This window comes from Oncorhynchus kisutch, linkage group LG14 (assembly GCF_002021735.2).
Source record: "Oncorhynchus kisutch isolate 150728-3 linkage group LG14, Okis_V2, whole genome shotgun sequence".
NCBI classification, from domain to species: Eukaryota; Metazoa; Chordata; class Actinopteri; order Salmoniformes; family Salmonidae; genus Oncorhynchus; species Oncorhynchus kisutch.
Genome location: NC_034187.2, coordinates 34651883 through 34679237, shown reverse-complemented (window position 1 = coordinate 34679237; position 27355 = coordinate 34651883). Strand labels below are relative to the sequence as shown.

Below are 27355 nucleotides of genomic sequence, written 5' to 3'. Positions count from 1 at the left end.
CCTTTCATCAATCTGAAGACCTTTCACAAAACCCTATGTTAGAGTATGAGAAAGAAGTAGATTTATATTATGAGGGAGAGAAGTGCAGGTTCTCACCTTGGGCAGCCAGTGATTGTAGGTGATGTGCTGCATCTGTGCGCCAACAATCTTCCTTGCTTCGTGGTAGATGGTGTCTCCGTCCCAGTGTGGGTTGAGTCGGAGCAGCTCTGTAGCCACGCGGTTGTGTTCCCTGAACCACACTGTGTGCATGGATGTCAGACCCAGCTGCTCGTTGGCCCTGTGGTCTCCGGCCAGAAAGCAGGGGATGGGGCTCTCGTTCTCATCCCTCATACACTCTGTCGGGGGCCCCGTGGCGAAGGGTAGCAGGGGCTTCCCAGAGCGTTGGACGATGCCCTGCCTCAGCAGACCCCTCTGACTGGCCAGGTCGCGGACCTCCTCCGACTCGTGGCGTGAGCTGCCGTACACGTTGGACGCGTCGATGTATGACGTCAGCTGGTTGATCTGTTCCCGTGGAAACACGCTGTTCATGAGGAGGGACGTCATACCGCTGCCGCAGACGGGGCTGGAGCGCACGAAGAACATGCAGCGTGCCCCGCTGCGCGCCTGCCGAGGGTCCCCCGGGGGGAACTGGATGGGGAAGCAGGGTGCGTCGTTGGTGCACACGTTAGTGCACAGCTGGCCGTCGGAGAAACGTGACTGGCTGAGGGCGGCAACGGTGGAATCCAGATCGTGGTCCAGGAACTGCCCCCATTGCATCAGCATGTGGGTGTAGCGGTCGTCCGGGGTGACGGTCTCCGTGCCGATCATGGTGGTGGAGACGAGGCGGGGCAGGGGCAGGGCATGGCCGTGCTGCTGCCGGCCGCTGGCGCCGCGTGGCAGGTTGAAGCCGTTGTCGTAGACCGACTTGAGGAGGCGCTGGAAGGCGGTGAGGGAGGCGCCCCACATGGGGTGCTGCAGGTTGTTGCAGGTGCCGTCGTGGCTGCGGTACTTCTGGTGGAAGCAGATGTCAGAACAGTTGTTGAAGCGGCGGTGGGCAGTGCAGCCTGATAGGTTAGCGATCACATCCAGGAAGTGAGGGGACACCAGGTCATTGTAGCGGAACGCTGGGGATGGAGGCAGGGAAAAGAGGTTTTAGTCAGGATATAAGGCTGTGTACTACACTGCTACATTAACGTTATATTTCCAACTAACAGAGGAGACTGCTGATTGCAGCATGTAGGCTATTAATGTTTGCCCTGGCAATCTAAACCTGCATCCTGAGGGCACAGACTGGAGTTTTCCTCTGACATGTCCTGACTCGCTGGGACATGTCAGAGCTACAGCTCCAGTGTGTGTGTGTGTGTGTGTGTGCCTTGTGTAGCTCAAATCAATGGGTAAAAGTGAGACTTCCTGTCAGCAGTCAGCTAGCGGAGCAAACAGTAACACCCACCACGACCCCTCCCATCGCCCACAAAATCCCACCTCTCTGGTCACTCACAGAATCGATCCAGCCATACACAACCTGCAGGGTAGCAGTGCTGGGGGTGTGCCAGGTCACATAGACATAAACCAAACAGGCTACATTGTTTTTGCTGACGGGCAAAAGTTAGGGGCCAGTGTAACAATGAACACTTGACTGTTGTCATAACCAGTGAAAACACTGTGCCTGCCTCACTCTCTGTCTCTCTCTCTCTCTCATCTGATGCCTGTAGCACCACAGGGTCCACTGGGCCTTACATCAGACAGTGTTCTCCACTAACTCACACAACTGGTCCATTGAGCCGGCATGGCTGTTAAACCTTAGCCACATTAACATGAGCATTTTATGTACCATAAATCCTTAATATGGAGGACCAGTCTCCTTGTTTGGGTCATTGGACACCTCATCTGGACCTGCCAAACCTGGGATGGCTTTCACCCGTGGCAACTGACCACATTCGGCTGCCATTATGCAGGATGACGCATGAGTAGTAAAATACTTTATGACCATCCAGTCAACTGCTCAGTGGTTATCTCACTGGCCCCGGGTCAGAAAGAGAAGAAAATGTAATGCAGATGTCTAACACATTGATCTACATCCAGGGATGTTTTCAGAATCAACCTAAAGTAGCACGGAGACGGTCATCTTTACTCCATAAGGCTGTGTCTGTTGTCTGACCTGTGCCATTGGTGTCGACCATGAGGCCTTGGTTGACGTGGTTCTGGATGAGGAGCAGGGTCTGCTCGAAGATCTCCCCCGCCCGAGCCTGCTCCACCGTGTAGGGGTCCCTGGGGTAACGGAATAGGGCGAGCAACTCGCCAGGGGTACGAGGATTTCTACATTGAGATGGGGAGAAAGAGACAGAGACAGAGAGAGAGAGAGAGAGAGACAGAGAGAGAGAGAGAGAGAGACAGAGAGACAGAGACAGAGAGAGACAGAGAGAGAGAGAGAGAGAGAGAGAGAGAGAGAGAGACAGAGCGAGAGAGAGAGATTATTACAGTATCACTCACCATGGAGAACAAATAAACGTCTGTTTACAGTAATGCTTCAATTATAGTTTTACAGAGTTATTATTTCTGACTTGTTTGCCATATGCTGATTTCTGTGTATCCTGCACCTGCAAGTCTTTAGGATAGAGACAAAGGGAGATGGAAATGTTTACATCCCTTATTTTTTCTTGCCAGGGAAAACAACTCTAATCTGTCTAACAGGAGTGAATGGTGAAAACATCCTTCCTGATCCAAATGACATGAGCAGATGAAAGACTTCAGACAAGCACAGTCAATAAAACTCCTCTCAACACGCACATTCTCCTCACCGATAACAAACGGGTGGGAGTGAAAAAACTAAACACTAGCTAGTTGACCTCATAATCCATCTCAAGTATAGGTGTGTGAATAAACCTGCTTTCACTTCCTTATATGGGCATCACATTTCTATCATACCATCCCAATGACTGCATCGTTATTTATGAGGTGCTTTGAACGAAGCCTTCATAAACCATGGCACGCATGCACGGACACACAAACACACACACACACACACACACACACACACACACACACACACACACAATGCATACACGCATTGGGTCAGTCCAAGCCAGGCAGGGCAATATCATGTGCTTCCTCTACAGGTGTCACATCTAACCCCAAATCAAAACCAATGGCTATCGTTGAGAGGCATACATGGCCAATGTTGCAAAGCACATTCCCGTTTCCTCCTTAATAACAACTCTTAAAATAAATAAGTAGTATTTAAAGCATCCAAATCAAAAATGTTTGATATGCTAGTCATACTTTTGGTAAAAAGCCTTCAAAGGATCCCTGGACGTGCCAGCCAGTCGCAGAGCATAAGGACACGTGACATAGAACTCACTGAGCTCTGTGGGCCCAGAGGCAACTTCTCTTCCTGGGCTTGTCATTAGAACAGAGCTGGAAATCCCCAGCTAACTGGCTGTGTGTGTGTGTGTGTGTGTGTGTGTGTGTGTGTGTGTGTGTGTGCGTGAGTGCGTGCGTGTGTGTGTGCGTGCGTGTGTGTGTGTGCGTGTGTGTGCGTGTATGGAAACATGCTCCTGTTAAACACATCATCAGTTCTGAATTGATAACGCAACGAAGCTCAGTATCATAAGTTTGATTCCAACCTTCGGCCTAAAAAAGGCAATTAACTTACCCATCAAACAGATGCCTCCTGGTGGATTCGATGGCACTGTCCACGTTGCGGATGGCCTCTTCAATAGACGAGGTCACAAAGGTGTCCCCTTGCCTACTCATTGGAGGCACTGCAAACAGAGAGGCACTGCTGTCACAACCAGTTTAAAAAGCAACAAATACCGATAATAAAACGATAGAGTGATAGAATGATCCCATGTTTCAACTGCATATGTCATCCAGTGTGTCATGGGTAACGACAGCATGAGTTAACATGAGTTCAACTAAAGGTTTTAAAATCCTCTACCCGGACAGCAAGTTAACTGGCTGATTGCCCCATATAGGGCTGGGCGCAACTGTACATGTGTATCGCAACCCTGAAGACTGGAGAGAACAGAACACATTTCTGGCAGACTCTAGTGTAGTTCTATAGCGTGCCATGTAAAACATTGAGTGTCTGACGTGTGGGCTGCAGACCTGTCCAACATCAACCCATTATGGTCACAGTACACTGGCAGCATGCTAGCTCGCATCTGCCACAAGACAGCACGCAGGCAGGCCATGGCAAATAAGCAACACTGGGGCTAGAGCTGAGGAGTAGGCCCAACCCATAGTGTTACATGTTACAACAACTGCAGTACAGCCATCACAAAACCTTGGCTGGGCGAGTGGTAGGGTGAGTGAAGGCTTTGGGTCTAGCCCAGCAAAAACACATCTGAATCAGATGTGTTAGAGCAGGGCTGGAACCAAAGCTTGCAGAGCCTATAGTTCTCCACGACTAGTGTTAGCATAGCTTACCATACTCTAGCTATGTCTTACCTAGGACGGTGAGCACCATGGTGGCAGACTGGTAGCCAATGGGGTTCCGGGCGACACACTCGTAGCGTCCGCCATCGGCTAGACCCACGTCCTTGACCTCCAGGAAGCCCTCAGGGGCGATGTGGAACTTCCCACTTTCCGTCACCTGGATGCCGTCCTGCAGAGTTGCCGGGACAGACGGGAGTTGAAAGGTAAGGAGGTGTGGACTAGTGTGGGGTTGTGGGGTCAAAAAGGGAACAACATTGCCACAAAGGCTCACAGTAGGGGAGTGTCTTGAGTTACAATGCCAAAGTCATAGAGTCTGTCAGGCCTGACTGGGTTGGGTTATATGGAGTCTATCAAATCAGTTTGGGCTACATGGCTGTGATATTCTAGACTGTACAAAATAACATTTTACATGCACATATAATCATACTGGGAAAGTATCTAACAACCATTTCCTGATCTGAGCAGCCTGCCCTCCTCACCCTTCCCTTTCCCCATCCCTCCTCTCCCCCAGGCCCCTGACTATGCTAGCCTTGTTGCTGCGGCAGTGGGACAACAGTGTTGCCATGGTGACTAGTAAAAGGTGGCCAGGTGTCTAACCTTGTTCCAGGTGAGGACAGGCTCGGGCTGTCCCTGAGCTCTGCAGGGAATCTGGACGTCCGTGCCAGACTCCGCAGTCACGTCCCTTGGAGCATTTGTGAAAACAGGCGTTACTGATGATTCAGAAACATGTGTTAATGACTACATCAACGCTCGCAGCAGCTCACAGTGCAGTGCAATCAATGCCAACGCAGTGAGAAAACACTTTATCCTCCAAAAGTTCACGCACTCCCACACACACTGACAGATGCAAGGACACGCCAGCAAGCACACAAACACACGCACACTCTTTCTTCCTCACATGTTTAAGTTCCACGTCCTATTAAATCTCTGTTATAATTACATGAACAGGGGCCGGAGTTTTTTCATTCACACACAGCACTCAAAAGGTCAACTCGCATCCAAGGCATGGACAGTCTACACAGTGTGTCCCTGTGAACATGGATTAGACCACTGATCTCTCACACACAGCTGGGGAGGTGCTTTTCCTCTTCCCAGTAAACATTCAAACTCCCCAATGGCGGCCCGTGTAACCCCTGCAGTTAGCCACCTGGTCATGGGAAGATACCATTCCCCGTTTGAGGAAAGACCTCTAAACTCTGAGGGATCCTGAGGTTTAAAGCAGATGAATTGTTCCCAAGCTATCCATGTAGACTAGGAAAGTCTAGGCTAGGAAACACTATAACGTTCTGTACACACCCTATCATGTCAGGCAAAATATACATGTACGTCAATGTAGCCAACGAGCCGTCTTTCTCCCTGTCTGCTTAAAGTGTGTCTCTTTCTGTGTCTGTATCTGCTTGTGTGCGTCTCCCTCTCTCTCTCTCTGTCTCGCCCGCTGAAAGTCGCACTGTGTCTAAGCAGCAATCACACACTAAAGTGTAGCTCAGAGGGTTGTCTTGGGGTTGTGTGTAAATGCTTTACAGTGTTGTAGGCCATTATATAACATGTGCTTTTCTGCATGTTAACAGCCATTACTAGATGGAAAACATGGTGCCATCTGGGATTACAGAGCGCCATGCTTTCTTGCCCCGCTCTGCTCCACGTCCCACTTACAACTACAAGCCTGTCATTTCTGTTCGAGAGAGAGAGAGAGAGAGAGAGAGAGAGAGAGAGAGAGAGAGAGAGAGAGAGAGAGAGAGAGAGAGAGAGAGAGAGAGAGAGAGAGACCCAGCCATATGTCTGTCACTAGCTTTTAGTACTATGTCGAGGCATAGTTTCTCTGATTGCAGGCTGAGATGTTGTGTATCGTCTCTCGCACCCTCTCGATCCTTTACTACCCTCGACTCCTTTTAAAGAGCCTATGAGCGCTTGGAGAGGCCCTTACAACAATACATTAAAACCCTTTTCCCGCCCAGCCTACATAAAGGCGCAGTATAAATTATCATGTCACAGATGGCATTCTCCTGATACTTGTCAACATAGACATAGTGTCCTCGGATGTTTTGAAAAGTGCTTCAAACAAAATGTACTATAATTACCATTCTAGACCCAATTGTAATTTAATTGATTCCTAATTCAAACATCAGTCATAACAGCATGTAGACTGATAAAATATTGATACATGAGGCATAACATCTGGATCCTGTTAGGGTATAGAGTAGAGGTCTGTTTCACCTCTCTGCTGGATGTTAAGCTGTACGGCGGTGCGCACCGTGCCCAGCGGGCTGACGGCCTGGCACTCATACTGGCCCTCATCTTGGGGCGCCACGCGGGCGATCCTCAGCGTGCCCGAGGAAAGGACCAGGTGGCGTCGGTCCTGAGGCAGGGGGCTGCCGCCTCGCGTCCAGGCGATGACGGGCTGGGGGTAGCCGCTGGCCTCACAGGTGAAGTCCACCGTGTGACCCTCCAGCACCAACTGGTCATGGGGGGTCACTGTGAACTGGGGGGTCGCTGGGCAACAGGAACGGCAGGAGAGTTAGGCACAAACAAGTTAGATTGCGTTCTCTCAACATTGTGCTGTATAAGATGCCTGCAATTCATACCAGACACAAACATCTGTACCAATCAAATACAATTCACACTTATGGTTCCTCATTGAAGGCAAATGATAATGTACAGTTGAAGTTGGAAGTTTACATATACTTAGGTTGGAGACATTAAAACTAGTTTTTCAACCACCCCTCAATGTCTTGTTAACAAACTATAATTTTGGCAAGTAGGTTAAGACATCTACTTTGTGCATGACACAAGTCAATTTTCCAACAATTGTTTACAGACAGATAATTTCACTTATAATTCACTGTATCACAATTCCAGTGGGTCAGAAGTTACATACACTAAGTTGACTGTGTTAAACAGCTTGGAAAATTCCAGAAAATGATGTCATGGCTTTAAAAGCTTCTGATAGGCTAACTGAGTCAATTGAGTCAATTGGAGGTGTACCTGTGGATGTATTTCAAGGCCTACCTTCAAACTCAGTGCCTCTTTGCTTGACATCATGGGAAAATCAAAAGAAATCAGCCAAGACCTCAGATAACAAATTGGAGACCTCCACAAGTCTGGTTCATCCTTGGGAGCAATTTCCAAATGCCTGAAGGTACCACGTTCATCTGTACAAACAATAGTACGCAAATATAAACACCATGGGACCACGCAGCCATCATACCGCTCAGGAAGGAGACCCGTTCTGTCTCCTAGAGATGAACGTCCTTTGGTGTGAAAAGTGCAAATCATCCCAGAACAACGGCAAAGAACCTTGTGAAGATGCTTGAGGAAAAGGGTACAAAAGTATCTATATCCACAGTAAAACGAGTCCTATATCGACATAACCTGAAAGGCCGCTCAGCAAGGAAGAAGCCACTGCTCCACAACCGCCATAAAAAAGCAAGACTACGGTTATTCTGACATTTTACATTCTTAAAATAAAGTGGTGATCCTAATTGACCTAAGACAGGGAATTTTTACGAGGATTAAATGTCAGGATTTGTGAAAAACTGAGTTTAAATGTATTTGGCTAAGGTGTATGTAAAATTCCGACTTTAACTGTACGTTGTTGCTTAATATCTTGGTCCATATACACCAAACAGTCTAGAAACAACAGAAGATTACAAACAGATGTTTGCGACTCTCTCTAAATGCTGACTCTACCGTGCTGCTCACCCTGTACGATGATGTGAGCGGTGGCGTGGATGGTGTCCACGTTGTTGGAGGCGAAGCAGGTGTACTGCCCTCCGTCTGCTTGCACCACGTTCTGGATGAACAGCCCCCCAGACGGGGTGATGTTGATACGGGCGTCGGTGGGCAAGGGCGTGCGGTCCCCCTTGGTCCAGGACACCCGGGGCTGGGGCTGGCCTGTGGCGCTACACTCAAGGGTGATACTCTCCCCCACCAACACCTCTGTATTCTGGGGCTGGATCACAAAACTGGGCCGCGCTGGGGGGGAGGAGCGACAGAAGGAAGATTGAGACAAAGTATCTAAGAGATAACATAGGTGGAAAGAAGTCTATTCTTTCCTACATAAATCCAAGAGTTGTTCCCGACCACTTGATCTGACCAGGAAAAACATGTGGGTCTACACATATCATCGGTCAGGTGTGGAGGAACCAATGAGAAGGAAGCACAGAGCACACTTATATAATACAGCCCACTCAGACAAACTCTGATGATATCGGACCTCTCCCCCGCTGCTACAGTGGACCCGGGGCTATAGGAAATATGTACACTGTCTGTACTATCGTTTTAAAATCACAGTAACAGGAAACAGTCAACAGCTGTTCTCATAGCAGTTTGTAAGTAGAGTCAGCCCAGCAACCATCCGTCACCCGGACAATGACCCCTGGTCATCTGGAGACAGCCAGGCTAATCTCTCGGGGTGAAAGAGGTCGTCGGGGGAACAAATGAGGTTGTTGAGGGAAATGTTTTTCTCATGGAACGCAGCGTGATTTGTTCGCCCGGCAGCTTGTTGCGACCTCTAAATTATTTGACTTTTGACCTAAATGGCAACCACACTGTTCTCTACAATATGCACACAGAGGTATGGAGATTGCTGTTTCAACCCCTGCTGTTTGAGCTCTCTCCATTGAACAGAATGCTTTTTACCACACGTGTTCTTTCACTGAAATGGACCCTGTTTCAATACAATGACACTTTGTTGAAGCAAATATAATTGGATAAAAGAACGCCGTACAGTGTTGAGCTTGCAGGAAGTGACTACTTCAGGGAAGAGACAAAGGAAGGACATTTAAATATTCCAACATGTTACATAATGTGAGAGATTGGTATTTGGTATTTTATTAGGATCCCCATTAACTCCTGGGGGCCACACAAAACACAAAACACAAAACATGACGCGGAACATTAAGACACAAGAACAGCTCAAGGACAGAACTACATCAATACATTTAGTACAATGCTCTTAGTTTTAGAAATGTTCAGGACCAGTTTATTACTGGTGGCCACCTATTCCAAAACAGACTGCAACTATTTGTTAAGGGTTTCAGTGACTTCATTAGCTGTGGTTGCTGATGCGTATATGGTTGAATCATCAGCATACATGGACACACATGCTTTGTTTAATGCCAGTGGCAGGTCATTGGTAAAAATAGAAAATATTCACTCACAGGGGGCTCCAAAGTATCTGAGTGTGACTTGGGAAGTCTTGACCTCTCCAGCCACGTTCTTGGCCATGCACTGGTAAACTCCCTGGTCCGTCTCCCGCGTGTCCTGGATCATCAGAGTACCATCCTCCAGCAGGTTCAGACGAGAGTCGTCATGCATGTTCAGAGCATTACTGACAGTGAGAAAAATAACAATTCCAAATTCATGTGCGTACAATATGTTTTATTTAAAGAACTAAAATAGGGCAAATTACTGAACAAAAGTTGAACGACTGTGTCAACGTTGTTGTCCTAAAGCGGGCCTTACTTGTTCCTGAGCCAGATGATCTGTGGTTTGGGGTTTCCCTCGGCCCTGCAGGTGAAGTACACCGTGTTCCCCGATGTCACGTCAACATCCTGGGGCTCTGACGTAATCCTGGGCACCTCTACACAGGAGAGAGGGAGAGGAGGAAGAGAGGAGGATGAGAGGAGGGTGAGAGAAGGAATAGAAGAGGAAGAGAGGAGGAAGAGAGGAGGATGAGAGGAGGAAGAGAGGAGGATGAGAAGAGGAAGAGAGGAGGATGAGAGGAGGATGAGAGGAGGAAGAGAGGAGGATGAGAGGAGGATGAGAGGAGGAAGAGAGGAGGAAGAGAGGAGGATGAGAGGAGGAAGAGAGGAGGAAGAGAGGAGGATGAGAGGAGGAAGAGAGGAGGAAGAGAGGAGGGTGAGATGAGGAAGAGAAGAGGAAGAGAGGAGGAAGAGAGGAGGAAGAGAGGAGGAAGAGAGGAGAATGAGAGGAAGAAGAGAGGAGGGTGAGAGGAGACATAAACACAGGACCATTTCCTTTCAGGACAAGAGTAATGTCTCTGTTCTCTGCTGGTCTGATAGGACTAGCTAGGGCCAGAACAATGGGCTGGAGGGAGGACACTGCTTTCCTCAGATTGTCCCTGCTCAGGGCCCTGTGATGTGGGAGATTCTCTGTTTGGGACCAGGGATGGAAACAGGGGCACACACCCACACACACACACATCACCTCATGTGAGGAAATAGTTGAACTGCTCCACAAATAAGTCAGCCAGTGACCCTATGTGTGTTAGGACATGGTGCTGGACTTCAGGCTGCTGCCTCCTCAGAGACTCTTTCCTCTCTGGCAGACTGGCACGTTTAGGTGCACATACCTCATTCCCTCCATACACACACAGAGGCGCGCGCACACAAACACACACAAACCCCTTTGTTTACATGTGGCAGACACATTTATTAGAGAACACAGAGTAGGCCCTCCAGTCCAACAGCTCTCTCCTAACGCACAAACCATGCACACGGGACAGGCCAAGACATAAATCTGTCTGCTCTGGGCCTTCCAGATCTTCCACCACCAACCAGCCCAGCAGCCCAACAAGCAGCAGAAACCAGACCGATGGGAGGCAGTAACCTCAGACTGTGTATAACCTCGCTTCTCTCTCTCACCACCACCCCATTAGACCACATTGGCACAGGGCATTAATTACACTGTTTGCTTCCCTTAACTCCAAACATGGCAACCCAGCCCTGGCCCCTGCTCCTCCATAGGCCCAGGGCAGAGAAGGGACAGGGAAGGGAAGGAGGCTAGTGGGTAGCCAGGCCAGCAGGGAGGTGGCACTTCATCCACAGGCCATGTTGTTTTGACAGCTGCTCGGCCCGCTGCACAATGTTCCCTCGTTTATAGGGGGAATGGAGGAAGAGCAGGGGGAGAAAAGGGGAGAGGAGCAGAGAGGAGAGAGAGGAGGGGAGAAGGGTAGGGAGAGGAGGGGATGGTAGAGGAGAAGTAGAGGAGAAGTAGAGGAGGAGAGAGGACGGAAGGGAGAAGAGGGGTGAGGAGGGAGTGGAGGGGGGGTGGAACGGTTCCACTATGTTTAAAACAGACATTCCTCCCTGGTGCCTTTACTCAACACACATACATACATACATACATACATACATACATACATACATACATACATACATACATACAGACATACAGACAGACAGACAGACAGACAGACAGACAGACAGACAGACAGACAGACAGACAGACAGAAGGGGATTCACTAAGCAAGAAAAGCCAAAGGCATGAAATTAGCTGCAGAGGCTTGTGTAGTTTTTATAACGTAAACTGACAGCTGCTGCCTGCCTACCCCACAATGGCTGTTACTGAGGAAAGAGAAGAGGGCATGATGAGGGTGGTAAAACGCTGATGTAACAGGAACAAACTGGCGTAAAAGTCAATTAGGGAGAGAAAGACTTCCTGGCCTAAGTACTGTATAGAGTAGAGGTCGACTGATTAATCGGCATGGCCGGCATGGCCAAGTTTTCATAACAATCGGTAATTGGCCTTTTTGGATGGCGATTATGGCCGATTACATTGCAATCCATGAGGAAACTACGTGGCAGGCTGACTACCTGTTATGTGAGTGTAGCGTCAAAAGGACCTTGTGGCTGCAATTTTTTTGCGTGTAGGGGGCAGTATTTTCGTTTTTGGCTAAAAAACGTACCTATTTGAAACTGCCTATTTCTCAGCCACAGAAACTAGAATATGAATATTATTGTCAGATTAGGATAGAAAACACTCTAAAGTTTCCAAAACTGTAAAAATATTGTCTGTGAGTATAACAGAACTGATATCGCAGGCAAAAACCTGAGGAAAATCCAATCAGGAAGTGACTCTTATTTTGAAACCTCTCTGTTCCTATGCATGCCTATCCTCCATTTAAAGGGATATCAACCAGATTCCTTTTCTATGTCTTCCCTAAGGTCTCAACAGTCTTTAGACATAGTTTCAGGCTTTTATTTTGAAAAATGAGCGTGAAATATCACATTGCGTAAGTGGATAGGTGGGGGCTCTCAGAGTGAGTTTTGTGCTACAGAGTAAAGCGGCCATTGTTCCTCCCGGTGTTATTGAAAAACCTACACACCCGGTTGATATATTATCAAATATATATTTATATATATTTTTCATTCAGTATTGTTGTAATTGTCATTATTGCAAATATATATAAAAATCATCCGATTAATCGGTATCAGCATTTTTTGGTCCACCAATAATCTGATAAGCTGAAAAATCATAATCAGTCGACCCCTACAGTAGGCCTACACATTTAATTGTTCTGCAAGACAAAACATATATCTCCACTCCTTTCCTTTCCCAAAGGACTAGCGTAATGGAAATAACCAGGCAGGCATTTCAACACGTTTAATCTGCCCTGCCATGGCTGGTTTTATGGGGTTCCATTGGCGGCTTTCAAGCTTATATTCTGCCAGCCTCACCCATCTATCCATCCCTCATACACATGCATCACTTTCTCAGTTCACTCACCCTTCCTTCTTTCCCCCAACCTACCCCAAAACAATCCCAGCAGACAGGGACTTGGTCCCTCTATCCACCCCTTCCAATCCACATCCACACTCCACCCATCCATCCGCCACACACGCCCAGTCCACGGAGGCCTGATGGGCTCAGCAGAAGCTGGCTGCAGGAGGCAGGCTGCTAGGTTCTGGGGCTCAGAGCAGTGGCAGGGGCTCCTGTCTGACATGCTACCTAGCCCAGGACCACAGCTGTTGGGTTCGTGGTGGAACAAAAGTTGGCTGACCAACCCCCACAGACAGACAGGGACCCACCTGGGGAAATCCCGTCACAGCTCAAGACCACTGTGGTCGGGAGCCAACAGCTAAAAAGACAGAAAAGGCTTTGTGTGGCTAGGAAAGCTGTGGTTTGTGTGGTGTGAATTTGGGTTTCAGGGAAGTGGACGGTATGCGAGAGAAGGTGTGTGTGATGTGTGTGTGTGTGCCCTCACCACAGTTCAGTTCCTCAGCGGTGAGTGTGGCCACAGATCGTCCCTGCAGTCGGCTGGGGTAGTCACAGGTGGCAGCAGCCTGGGCGTTGCCTGACTCAGCATACTGCTTCAACAGGTCAGCCAGCCACAGCAGCTCACAGTCACAGTTCAGAGTGTTAGAGTCCAGACGCCTGCACACACATAGAGAGAGAGAGAGAGAGAGAGAGAGAGAGAGAGAGAGAGAGAGAGAGAGAGAGAGAGAGAGAGAGAGAGAGAGAGAGAGAGAGAGAAAGAGAGAGAGAGAGAGGGAGAGAGAGGGAGAGAGAGAGAGAGATTATTACAGTATCACTCACCATGGAGAACAAATAAAAGTCTGTTTACAGTAATGCTTCAATTATAGTTTTACAGAGTTATTATTTACTATTACTATTATTGACTATTTACCTGTTTGTCATATGCTGTTTTCTGTGTATCCTGCGCCTGCAAGTCTTTAGATGTGTGCATGTTCTACTCTTCCTCAGTATAACTCACCATCTCTTAAATACAGTGTATACAGTAGACCACAGTATCACACATCAATACAGGGCTATTAACTGTACATCATACAATACAGATCCCACTGCTACCAGTCCTGTGTTATTATAGTCGTATGGGTAAGCAGTATGAGTCTGTCTGTTTGTCTGGTGTCAGATAGTGGGCTGAGACTGACTGGGCGGTAGTGTAAATCCTCTCCGGTGGCCTCCCAGTGTGGACCAACACTGGCCAAACACAGACACACACATGCACACACACACACACCAGCCATGTCATACAGCTAGGCCGAGCTCCGACCAAACACTGGGACTCAGAATGGCCTTTTTGGGAGAACTCCTCTCCTGCTGTAGGAAACTGTCTGCTGCAGAGTCCAGACTGGCAGCTGTCTGACTTTCTTTTTAGAATTTATTCTACCAGTAGGTCTCTTCAGGTTTCAGACAGATTTGTACATTCCAGGAGACAGTAATAATTTAATTTAATCTGATCCCACTTTGAACATCCTCCAAATCTGAGTGCTGAAATAATCAGAGGGAAATATTGTTTTTGAATCCAGTTCCTTCCCGGCCTGCCAGTTCTCCTGTCTGTCTACTGTACCTCTCAACCACAGAATACTGGCTCTGTATCTAACACATCCTGGAAGTCAGTCTTGTTGAAAAGAGCGAGAAAACAATGGGGGAAGGCCAAACTCTGATCCTAATTAACTGCCAGGCCTTTGTACACAGACAGACATGGCTCTGTCAGTCCCATTTATCTCCCTCACAGTCTTAGACCAGGGGTATTCAAATCTTACCCTGGGATGTCCGGAGTACTGCTGGTTTTCTGTTCTACCTAATAATAAATTGCACCCACCTGGTGTCCTGGGTCCAAATCAGTCACTGATTAGAGGGAAGAATTTTAAAAAAGCAAAGGAACTGGCATTGAGGTCCTTTAATTTGAGGGGCCTAGACAGAGTGGCGTACTGCTGAAATATGGCTCGTATTCTCCCCCCTGACCCCTCTGTGTAATGGTAGTCAAATGTTGGTGGATACACAATGTCAGACAATGCGTATCTACCACAGCTGCCCTGCCCATGCACGTTATCAGTGAACTTACAGCCTCTTCATGGACTGGAGATGGGAGAAGGTCCCCAGCACGAGATGGGTGATTCTGTTGTTGTGCAAAAACCTGCAGAGGCAAAGAGAGAGAGACAGACACAGATAATGTCATAGTGAATTATGAACTTCATGCTGCGTGTAATTTGTACATTTGATACACTGTTTAGTAGGTTGACAGGGTTTGACCTCTAAAGGGATTAAAGGAAAACTCTACCTAAAAACTATTTTGGTATTTGTTTAATTAGTCTATTGTTGAAATAGTCCCAAATTGTTTTGTATGTCAGAAATCAAGTTTTTATGATCCAAAGACAGAAATACAGACGGAATGATACATTTCGCATCATATGATACAAAATGCACCATATCGGCTGTATTTCTGTATTTTTAAAGTTATATACACTACCGTTCAAAAGTTTGGGGTCACTTAGACATGTCCGTGTTTTTGAAAAAAAAAAAAAATGTCCATTAAAATAACATCAAATTGATCAGAAATACAGTGTAGACATTGTTAATGATGTAAATTACTATTGTAGTTGGAAACAGCTGATTTTTTATGGAATATCTACATAGTTGTGCAGAGGCCCATTATCAGCAACCATCACCCCTGTGTTCCAATGGCACGTTGTGTTAGCTAATCCAAGTTTACCATTTTAAAAGGCTAATTGATCACTAGAAAACCCTTTTGCAATTATGTTAGCACATCTGAAAACTGCTGTGCTGATTAAAGAAGCAATTAAACTGGCCTTCTTTAGACTAGTTGAGTATCTGGATCATCAGCATTTGTGGGTTCGATTACAGGCTCAAAATGGCCAGAAACAAATAACTTTCTTCTGAAACTCGTCAGTCTATTCTTGTTCTGAGAAATGAAGGCTATTCCATGCGAGAAATTGCCAAGAAACTGAAGATCTCGAACAACGCTGTGTACTACTCCCTTCACAGAACAGCACAAACTGGCCCTAACAAGAATAGAAAGAGGAGTGGGAGGCCCCGGTGCACACGGTGCACAACTGAGCAAGAGTACAAGTACATTAGAGTGTCTAGTTTGATGAAGCTTCGTGAAATAGTACCCGCAAAACAACAGTCTCAATGTCAACAGTGAAGAGGCGACTCCGGGATGCTGGCCTACTAGGCAGAGTTGCAAAGAAAAAGCCATATCTCAGACTGGCCAATAAAAAGGAAAGATTAAGATGGGCAAAAGAACACAGACACTGGACAGAGGAAGATTGGAAAAAAAGTGTTGTGGACAGACAAGTCTAAGTTTGAGGTATTCGGATCACAAAGAAGAACATTCGTGAGACGCAGAAAAAAGGAAAAGATGCTGGAGGAGTGCTTGACGCCATCTGTGAAGCATGGTGGAGACAATGTGATGGAATCGGGGTGCTTTGGTGGTGGTAAAGTGGGAGATTTGTACAGGGTAAAATGGATCTTGAAGAAGGAAGGCAATCACTCCATTATGCAATGCCATGCCATACCCTGTGGACGGCGCTTAATTGGAGCCAATTTATAAGCATAACTCCAAACTATGTAAGAACTAGAGAACTATCAGAGTCAGCTGGTATTCTGTCTATAATGGAGTGGCCAGCACAGTCACCAGATCTCAACCCTATTGACCTATTGTGGGAGCAGAAGTGCCCATCAAGCCAATCCAACTTTTGGGAGGTGCTTCAGGAAGCATGGGATTGCTGCAGGAAGCAATATCTTCAGAATTCCAAAACAAATTGACAACTAGAATGCCAAAAGTCTGCAAGGCTGTATTTGCTGCAGGATTCTTTGACGAAAGCAAGTTTGAAGGACATAATTATTATTTCAATTAAAAATCATTATTTATAATCTTGTCAACGTCTTGACTATATTTCCTATTCATTTTGCAAATAATTTCATATATGTTTTCATGGAAAACAAGGACATTTCTAAGTGACCCCAAACTTTTGAACAGTAGTGTATCTTGAAAACTTGATTGCTGACATACAAAACCGTTTTGGAAATATATCAGCAAGGTACTAATGAAACAAACACCAAAAGAGTTTACTTTATCTCCAATAGAATATGACCTCTATTTCCTATGTCACAGTGTAAACAAACACATGAAGTTAGTGACTCATGAGGAATGTGCATATATTATTTTTGGATTACTTGAGATTTCTACTTTGACATCCATTGAAGATATCGCTTACAGCAACCAGTCCCTTTGATGTAGGCCTGCAGGCTAATGTTGGGAGCCATATTTAAATGTTTTTTGGAAGACTGCCATTTGACCATTTTATATTCTTTTTTTTATCTGGGATAAGAAATATGATCCGTTTCCCAATCATGACAAGCCTTTCAAGGCTCCGTGACATGACCCCTTTCATCAAAATCATCCAACGATCTTAAACAAAGATTCTGGATTCCTTTATTGAAAACAGATTAAACATGAATAAATTCAGCTATAGAAATATTTTCCCCAAACGCCAACAAACCGACAGTGGCGACCCGTCATTCAGGGCAGGTGGCGCATTATTATGAGTCACATACCGGTTTGCAAACAATGTAAAAAAAACAGACAATTTTCATCATTGAGTTAATAAAGCTGCATACAAACATGATCTCTTTTTGTTTTCTTGAGTAAGGCAGCTCCAAAATTCTGGTGTTTCAACCTAGCTCAGTGCTTTCTGTGGTGGCGGGGCAAGTCAGCAGCAAATAGGAGCGTTGTGTCGTTATTGGCTCAGTGTTCTGTCATTCATGGGGAAACTATGTCACCAGTCCTTAGTAAGGGTAGACATCGAAAATTCTAGCCCTCTCGGTCCTGCCATATAGTTACATTAGTAGTGCCCTTCCAAGAAGGCTCAAGGTCATTGACCACAAATGACGTAAAATCAAGTTATACGTACAGTAGCTTTGATTGGACTGATCATGTCAACATCTTACTTTCAAAATATTAGCCAGCAGTCATCCTCATGAATCAAGTCGACAATCTCCTGGCAAATCATTTTTAATCTTTGTCATATGATTTGAAATAATGAAGATAAACGATAGATAAAACGCAGCGGTGCTCATTGGCCATTGGACATAAACAGTACAAAACAAGTAGGAAATCGCAAATTCAACAGTGCGTGGTTTGGAAGGAATTGGTGACAGTGACTAACCGCAAGCATTGCAACTGGGAAGTCGGGAATAAACGAGTGGGAAAATAATTTTTGAACGGTCACCCAACTCAGAATTGTAAATCTTTCCCTCGAAGGACCGCCGTGCCACCTTCCTGTTCAAGTGAGCACATCACAACAAGGTGAGTCCAAAAATGTCTTATATGCTGCTGCATAAATGATGTAATATGCCAGGGAGATATGTGTACTGTAGCTAAGAAAGTAATACTAAGTGTATGTTGTGTAGTAAACTGTTAGCAGCCCATGTGCCTCACCCTAATAATTTGGTCTATTTTCACCTCTTAATTTCACCTAACATTACTGGTCTGACTCGGTGGTGCACATGTAGCCTATAACCTGTTTTAGAGAAATGTCATCATTAAATATGGTAAGAGCTTTCATTGTCTGCTTATATGCCCCCTTTATTTATCCTACTGTTCTGACTTTGTGTACAGGGAAAATACGGTAGGAGCAGCCCATGTTCTGCATTCTGTCGCTGTACATTTCAAAAGTGCTGAATACATAGTTATATTGACTACATCCGTCTTAGCTCGCTCATTAATGTCTTAATCGAAATCACGGAATTCCTATTATCCACTCATCGTTCCCTTATGCCATAGTTTGTACATCTCAATTGTCAGTAGAAACCACATTTGTTTAAGCAAGTCAGCCATATCAGCCTTGTTTTTTAAAAGGCAGTAAATGAGGCTGAATGAATTGTTTCGCTGCCAGACAAGGCTCCGCTGATAGCCAAGTGTAGTTAGGATTCACTCCATTGTGCTGGAAAGAAAGCTCTGCTGTTGGGACAGCTTTATGTAGGCCCTAACAGTTTGTGGGCACCACTTGTTGCCGTTATAGTGCAATTAATGTATTGTTTAGTGTTGTGTTGTTTAGTGGCTTTGCTGAGTTAGCCCCACCAAGAATTACACGCTAAAATCGCCACTGGTTAGCGATCGCCGTAAATCAAAAGAACTAACAAGATTTTTTCCTTCTTATTCTTCTCTTTCAATCCACAGGAGATAGATACATCTTTCAGACTTCTCTTGGTCACAAACAAGTGAGACTGGACATTCAGTTGTCATGGAAATCTTCCCATACAAACGTTCCAGAATAAATGCATCTGGGAATTTATTCCCCTTTCCAGCTGTGTGCAGGCGGCTCCTTTTCTGGGGAGGGTTGGGAACGTGTGTGGCGGGATTCCAGGGGCAGCCCGTAAACATGGAGAGATGGACACTGAAGGAGGAATTCAGATCGGATCCAACACTCCCACATCTGGTGTGAGAGCGTGAAAACAGCCGGCCGGTGAGCCATCCATCCATCCATCCGCATGGTAGAAGGTCCAGTCCAGGTCCCGTGGGGTCTTAAGGTTCTGACATAGTTCACTGAGTCTACTGTTACTTCAATAAGAATGTTTTTTTCTTCATATCGGTCCCTTATTTCCCTGGTGAAATTCTCTCAGATCCCTCCTATGTTAGGTGTCAGGAGAGTTGATATCTCTCCAGACAAAAGGCACAGGTGTTATCAGTGGACTCTTTGGCCCTGCAGGATAACTCTAGCTGACCTGGGCTCTTAGCTTCTGTCCTACATAGCACATAGAGATCTGATGGGTCAGTGAATAAGAAACACACACATAACCCTGAAGTTGTGGTTTTGGGCCATCTACGAATTCTTTTGAGTAGGGCCCTGATTTCTTCCTGACCACATGTCAGGAACCTGAGTTTGAAGTGTTTGGAGGAGCACCAGACAGAGAGTAAGTGAGAGTTCTGGACAAACACAGCCAAACATACGCTGGGCACATTTATCCCTGTGCAGTCTGTCCTCATAGCATTTCTCTAGCTATTTACCCCAGACAAACAGGCCCCCCCCCCCCCCCCCCCCCCCCCCCCCCCCCCCAGGAAGTACAGCTTTCTGCTAAACACATTAGGGCTCTGTCAGTTACGGACACTGCATCCTATTCACAGTGCATCATGTAGGCCATTTCATGGGGATTAAAGTCTATTTCCCAGAATGTTTACGTTGTAAAGTCTGGTATGCACTCAATGCCCTCTGGAATGAGTTAGCTCAGGTAGAGACTTTGACAAGCATGTGCATGCCACAACAAATCATTCAATTATATCATTTGGGGAGTTATGTCCAGTTGTTTGCTAAAGATGCATCGCCCCATCGTTTAGACAAATGTGTACTTTAAAGTAAGAATGTAACTTGTAATTGTACGATAGAGTGAAAGGTGAAAAGTGGAGATAGTGGACTTACAGGCGTTCAAGCTTTGGGAGTTGGGTGAAGGATTCTGGTTCCAAGGACTCAATGTTGTTGAAGTGCAGGTACCTGGAAAAGTGCAGAGCATCGGCACAGCACAGTAACAACACATTAGGATGATCATTTAGACTAGATGGACACGTTTTCACAGTAGGCCACAGAAATGAAATAATCACATTTTAACTGGCAGTTTCAGTACATTCCAATAGGTTTCGTGATGCCTTCCAAGAACCCCTTAACCTGTCCATTACATAACCTGGTAAAATACAATCCTGTATTTTCAGGGATACTTTAAGTCATAATTCAGACGAGAAGGTATTTGCACTAGGCCTATATGTATCCCTACCAGACAGTTAATATTGAGCGTCTGTGAATTCTATCCCTATAGGCTAACTTTCTGATGGAATGGCCCATCTGCGGATACAGACAGTTATTCAATGGAATGCAACTATGAGTGATACCAGAGCACCTTTGAGTTAAAAGAGACAAAACTCAGAACTAATGGTAATAAACATACAGTAAGGCTAGGACAATGACATTTGCAAAAACCAATTACTCACTGTACAGTAATTGTTAGGTTCCGTAACATGTTTGTTTATTGAACAGACAAAGCAACAGTCAAAGCAAGCAAAGGTTAAGCAAAGTTGCACGAATCAGAAGGAAAAACAACGGTTCATCTCGAGCAACAGTGGATATAGCACAGCATCCATTTACTATACTATGAATGCATTTAAGACTTTTGACTTTTTAAAAAATAGATAGATGTAGGGTGTTGTCTGAAAAATTGAGTTCTTCCCTCATCAGAGTGTAGAGTGTAGAGGACGTTAAGGCAGGCCAGAGGATGTCCAAAGACAACAGAACATTGAACAGCCAAGAGGAATTACACAGACAGCCGTATTTCATGTCTGAGAGAGAGTTGGGGAGAAATGGAGAGGGAGAGAGAGAGGGAGAGAGAGAGAGAGAGAGAGAGGAGATAGAGACACACAGAGTGAGAGAGAGAGACAGAGAGAGGAGAGAGAGACAGAGAGAGCAAGAGAGAGAGGGATAATATTGATTTTGTTGTCACCCCTTGGCAACAACTAACAGTGAACTTGGCAACAGACTAGCCTTATAACCTATAATTGATGTATGTGAGTCATAAGCCCGTTGAATTATTTGACCTTACAATGACAATTAAAGCACATTTTATGCCAGTAAACAGGGTAATAGAACAAAGTGTAATAAGAGTATTATTATACATTTTTTGCCCCTTTTTCTCCCCAATTTCAATCTTGACCGATCGCTGCAACTCCCCAACGGGCTCGGGAGGCGAAGGTCGAGTCATGCGTCCTCCGAAACATGCATCTTAACACCCACTCGCTTAACCCAGAAGCCAGGTGCACCAATGTGTCAGAGGAAACACCGTTCCACTGACGAGCGAGGTCAGTCTCAAGGAGTCGCTAGAGCGCGATGAGCCAAGTAAAGCCCCCCCCCCCCCCCCCCTCCCCGTCCAAACCCTCCCCTAACCCGGACGACGCTGGTCCAATTGTGCGCCGTCCTATGGGACTCTCGATCACGGCCTGTTGTGACACAGCCTGGGATCGAACCCAGTTCTGTAGGGACGCCTCTAGCACTGCGATGCATTACGGAGGCCCGTAAATAACACATTTTAAGCACCAAATTGAGATGTATTGTGATAAGGAACTATTGTTTACGTATGTTAGAGAGGGGCAGAAACATGCTTTGTGTACATGTTCTAATAAAATATACATTGCTTATGTTCTGTAGTTGCTCTGGCGTTAAATTAATATTTGGCCACAGGTAGCCCGTTTGTGAATTGAATATGGTCGACAACAAGCGAGCCAACATGCTTGGGAAATTCTCTCATTTAAATAGCAGGGGAGCATGGGATATTAAATACAAGACTGGCAGTACTTTAAAGAAATGTTAATCCCCCCAACTCCAACATACAGCTTGCATAGCATAGTTGTAGCCCAACAGAATAGCAGACGGCCATTAAAGTGAATGCAACTCTGGCTCAGAACTTGTCACCCACACATAAAATCCTTCATTACTGTATCAAAACTCAAACCAGCTGCAGGGCAAAGAGCCTGGACTTTGATTTGGTTTCGCTTAATGAATAGCCATTTGTTCAGTGTGCATGCATGTCGTTATGCAGGGACAAACAGCCACAAGGCCTTCTCCTAGGTTCAACCACCCGAATTGGCTGTGAGGAGGAAGATGCATGTCAGACATTTTTGTTTGGGGGTAGTTCAGAGAAGAAAATGCCTTCATGGAGGACACTGTCATGACTTCCCAAATATTGTGTTCAGTATCCACCCTTTATTAAATGATGTCAGTTTAATTGTCTTCCATTGACATATGAAGCCCCATGGTTGCGATATATATTTTCCCAGAAGGGTTAGGGTTAACCAACAATAACAATCTCACTAAACTCAACATTTGGCAACAGTTGCATCACAAAATAATTTATTGTTGAAAGAATTGTTTAAACTATTGGCTTACTAAAATAAGGCAATTTCAGTTCATGGCATTGGTGGTTTAAACACAATTTACTACTCGGCGTGGACAGCTTGCTTTGTTGTAAGTTCTGTATCAGCCTTGGTCTCCAACACATACTCAACATTTACCAAACACAATAAAACCGGTACATCAACAAACAGAACAAAAATCTGAAATGAATCTAATTTCTGGGATGATTTGAACATATTCAAGTCATTGAGACAACATGCAATTGGGGAAAAGATGTTAGAAATGTAGACATCACATTGATAGCTTAAGGTCACATGGACATTTATACAGATTTGAGGCATCCTTTCTCATACCGATACTGAAGGTATTTCTCGTAGACATAATAAGCCCATGCAATAGGCACAGGGTGACCTCTATCACTCTGCTTGGGAAATGCGTAGGGGGCCCTCTATGAAACAACAAAACTAGTGCATAACACAAATAGATGGACAATGACAAGTAAGGTCAAGGGGGAGACAAGCAGTCAGCGTACAGTACAGCAGTGCGACTCCGGGGAGGAAGTCAGACACACAGGGCCCTTTTCAGACTTGAGGTATGTTGATTTAACATGAACTTACGGTAAGTTATTGACTTAAGTCCACGCTAAGCGCACTTATCTCAAGTTTGAATGGGGCCCACAGTGAAGGGCAAGCTGTGCAGCATGGCATGCGGCAAGCAGGAGCTGGAGCTGTAGTCTAAGTACATGGGAAGCTGAGGCCTGCTCGAGTCTGCATCTGCTTAGCTACAGTAGAGAGTGGGCAGGGCAGGGTAGGGCAGGGCATCTCGTGCTGTATTTTTACGCACGAGGATCAGGTAACGCACGTCTGTTGTCGTGGCAACGAGGCATGCTACTCATGCAGGGTGTCAGCGCCACATACAATTGGCGGGTGCACACATGGCATGCATAGTGGCGGCATGACACCGTGGGGTGGGGGGTCCGGACAGACGGGCAATCAGATATGAAGGTGCAGAGGGCGAAGGGGAGGAAAGAGGGTGAATAGGAGGAAGAGGAGGATGAGTAGCTGGTCACTTACAGTTGCTCTAGAGAGACAAGTCCCTTAAATGCTTGTCTGTCAATTGATTGGATTTCGTTCTTGTACAAATAGCTGAAAGGAGAAATAATCAGTAATATTAGTCAAAAACACAGGGGATCAAATGAATTCTCTCTAGCACCTAACACAAGTCCCTACTTCCGCATTTCCATATATTATTTATACTGTAAATGATACATTTCTCACCGTAAATCTGCTCGTATTCTACAGTTCTATGTCAACTTATCTTTTTTTTTGTCATAAATGTATGTACACTTTGTGTAAATTCCTCTCAGTTTCTGTATGTTGCTTATTTCCAGCAGCATCACATCACCAAGTCAAATTCTGGGTATGCCCAAATGTACTCTGTGATTCTGATTCTGACAATGAAAGAACGGCTTAGTTGAATGGCCCAGTTACTGTACGAAAGGAGCTCTCATAAAACCAACTTCATGGGATCGATGTTTTGAAATAGTATTTTTGACAGTGAGAATGTCCATCCACTCAGGTATCACAATAAATGAATATTAGCTATATCACTGCATGATTGGTTGATCATTAGGGACAGATTCCATTAACTAGATGACAAATGTAAAGCAACTGACACAATATATAGAGCGGAGAAAAAAAGTCAAAGCTGTCCCAAAAAACAGAACGCTCATCATAACTTGCATAACATACATATACAAAAAGTTGACAAATCATAATGTTAAATATATATACATGGTGGGGTCCCTCCGAGTTCTGCGAAGACTTTCACAAAAGAGCACCATGTCTCAAGTAATGTATAGCATCACTATGACGTTCCAGAACATTTTTAAATGTAACCTTTATTTAACTTGGCAAGTCAGCTTAAGAACAAATTCCACGTACCGGGGAACAGTGTTCTAACTGCCTTGTTCAGGGGCAGAACGACAGATGTTTTTTTTTACCTTGTCAGCTCGGGGATTCGATCCAGCAACCTTTCGGGTTACTGGCACAACGTTCTAACCACTAGGTTACCTACATCTAAAGACAAACATCACATGACATGTCTGTGTTTTCCCTCCCACTTAACGTGAGAGAGATATGACACTAGAATAGCAATGGCTTAGGGCAATCTTCCCTTTCATCTTCTACTCATCTCCAGTTACTTTACATCGATGGGTCGAGTCGATGAGAGATCCCCATTTGCTCTCAGCAAATATGACGCAATGTGGGCCTATGGAAAAAGACACAGCTCCGCTTTCTCGATCTTCCTCTATCAGGGATATCTCATCACTCTCTGATGTTTGTCCAGTTGATCCTATGTGACAGTGATGATCATCAAAGACAGCACGGTCTAATGCACTGCACTCACAGACAGGCATCCACTGATGCTGACGGAGGCGGAGCTGAGTGTTAGCCAGCGCAGGAGATTGGAAACATCCTGGGGGGGATGAACTGGAAGCGATCTTCTCTGTCAAACACACACATGACTTCTCATTTAGCGCATACACAGTACAATAGATGCTGCTCTGGGCTCTTACGTAATCAACATATGAAGGACATTTCTTGACAGTGTGAAAGGCATTTGATGACATGTCAAAGATATCCAGACAGCATATCTTCCTTACTAAACTTTACATGTCAACAAGGGTGTTGAGGCAAATTGAACACTGATCTTGTCAAACAGGCGTCAGCTGAGTAGACCTACTGTTATTGGTGAAATTGAAAGCACCATGTTGCTTCACACAGCCAAAGAACTGTGGACTTGTTGCTGGGAGACTATAGAGTCTGAATGTTCAGCTTAACTCAGAGAGTTAGTTTACAGGCAGCCTGAGGACATTGAGGCTGACTGTAGCTAAAGCCGAACACCCAGAAGCATATGGACATGTGTGTGTGTGTGTGTGTGTGTGTGTGTGTGTGTGTGTGTGTGTGTGTGTGTGTGTGTGTGCGTGCGTGCGTGCGTGCGTGCGTGTGTGTGTGTGTGTGTGTGCGTGGGTGGGCTTGTATTGCTATCCTTGTGGGTACCAGAAATCCCCAAATGTCCCCACAATGTTAGTAAAAAAAAGGTCAACTCCCAGGTCCCCACCAGGACAAAGGCTGTTTTAGGCTTAGGGGTTGTTTGGTCCCCACAAAGAGAGTAAAACATATGCTGAGTGTGTGAGAGAGAGAGAGAGAGAGAGAGAGAGAGAGAGAGAGAGAGAGAGAGACTGTGGTGAGGCCTGGAAGTGTGGGGTCTGCGTGGGAAACCGGATGGAGTCGGGAGCTGTGGGGTCGACTCACGAGGGGAAGAGTACTGAGGCCTTTTGCTTGAATAACCCCAAAGCCTCTGTGGCCTCGTCCTTATACAGTTCAATGAGAACTCAACTGACCCGCCATTTTAGTCCAACTGTACACCCACAAACATGTGTTGTGAAACTGTACGAGGGACACAAAGAGAGATGTTATTCCTCACCGCCAATGACAGAACACTGAGAAGAACCCAAGGCCTGTAACGTATTCTCGGTCCGTAATCTCATACTATCTAATGAAATGTCTAACTATGCAACCTGACCCAATGCCAGGGTAAAACTCAATCAGAGCGCCACCAACAAAAATAACAGCAACAGAAACCACAACAAACCACAACAGGATATTTGGATTTAGATCACAGATAAGTAGGGCCCCGAGTGCTTCCTGACCATGTGACCTGACTTGGAAGAAACTCAAGAGCCCTGGTTAGGCTATAGGAGATAGATTGGGGATAAGGTGCTGTAGTAGACTAGCGTCCTTCCTAGAGGGTGTTCTTGTACATCAAGCTGCCTCCCACTACTAATGCTGATTGATTAACTGTAATTTCAGTTATTTTTCAGTTTTCAAACAACTAATTGACCGATGTCGGTAAAAAAATGTTGAATTCCATTTTGTTCTTTTTTTTCTCCTGTGAGCTCCACGGGTACATTGCAATGTTTATCTAGAGATAAAACAGACCCATCCTGAACTGTGCGATGTTGTAGTTTCCAACAAGCCAAAATTGTGACTACATTTTGCACCTATAACATTGTAATTAACTACAATGACCATAATCCATTGCGCATCTACTTGTCAGGTCTGTGTTTCTTTTTAGAATGCGAAATTGTGTGAGGATATACAGAGAGCAGCTGTTGCTTCGTGGTGTATCTCTATCCGAAAATACATGATCTAAGTGATTGATAGTTGGTATTCAGCATTCATAAAAGTATGCCGAATTTACTTTGAAGAACTACAAAATAGTGATTTTGTCAGACAGCATAGGCAGCAGCTCTATAGAGATGAGATGATGACTTGGAATTAAATAATAAAACAAATGTAATATACTGAAATATTTTATTAAATGTGAATAAATGATGGTTAATAAGTGTAAGCAGTAATGGACAGTCACTACCATCATGGGACTTTTATTGTTTTATTCTGTGTTGTTATAGTATTCAACACGCATAATGCATAGCGCATTTAATGGAAACAAAAATATTCGAAACTGAA

General features: G+C 45.4%; 1 protein-coding gene across 2 annotated transcripts in view; it reads right to left on the bottom strand.

Annotated features, from left to right (window-relative positions):
* LOC109903921 (peroxidasin) overlaps window positions 1-27355 on the bottom strand; it is a 97302-nt gene that overhangs the window by 19313 nt on the left and 50634 nt on the right. The window contains exons 4-16 of one of the 2 annotated variants that reach the window (XM_020500932.2): window positions 23894-23965; window positions 20346-20417; window positions 14969-15040; window positions 13364-13533; window positions 9880-9997; window positions 9576-9745; window positions 8116-8388; window positions 6631-6906; window positions 5014-5126; window positions 4429-4585; window positions 3632-3740; window positions 2138-2295; window positions 97-1103 (exon numbers count right to left, since the gene is read on the bottom strand). In XM_020500932.2, coding sequence (XP_020356521.2) covers window positions 97-1103; window positions 2138-2295; window positions 3632-3740; window positions 4429-4585; window positions 5014-5126; window positions 6631-6906; window positions 8116-8388; window positions 9576-9745; window positions 9880-9997; window positions 13364-13533; window positions 14969-15040; window positions 20346-20417; window positions 23894-23965 — 2767 coding nt within the window. The remainder of the gene's footprint in view (window positions 1-96; window positions 1104-2137; window positions 2296-3631; window positions 3741-4428; window positions 4586-5013; window positions 5127-6630; window positions 6907-8115; window positions 8389-9575; window positions 9746-9879; window positions 9998-13363; window positions 13534-14968; window positions 15041-20345; window positions 20418-23893; window positions 23966-27355) is intronic. The other variant, XM_020500933.2, reaches the window with a different exon arrangement.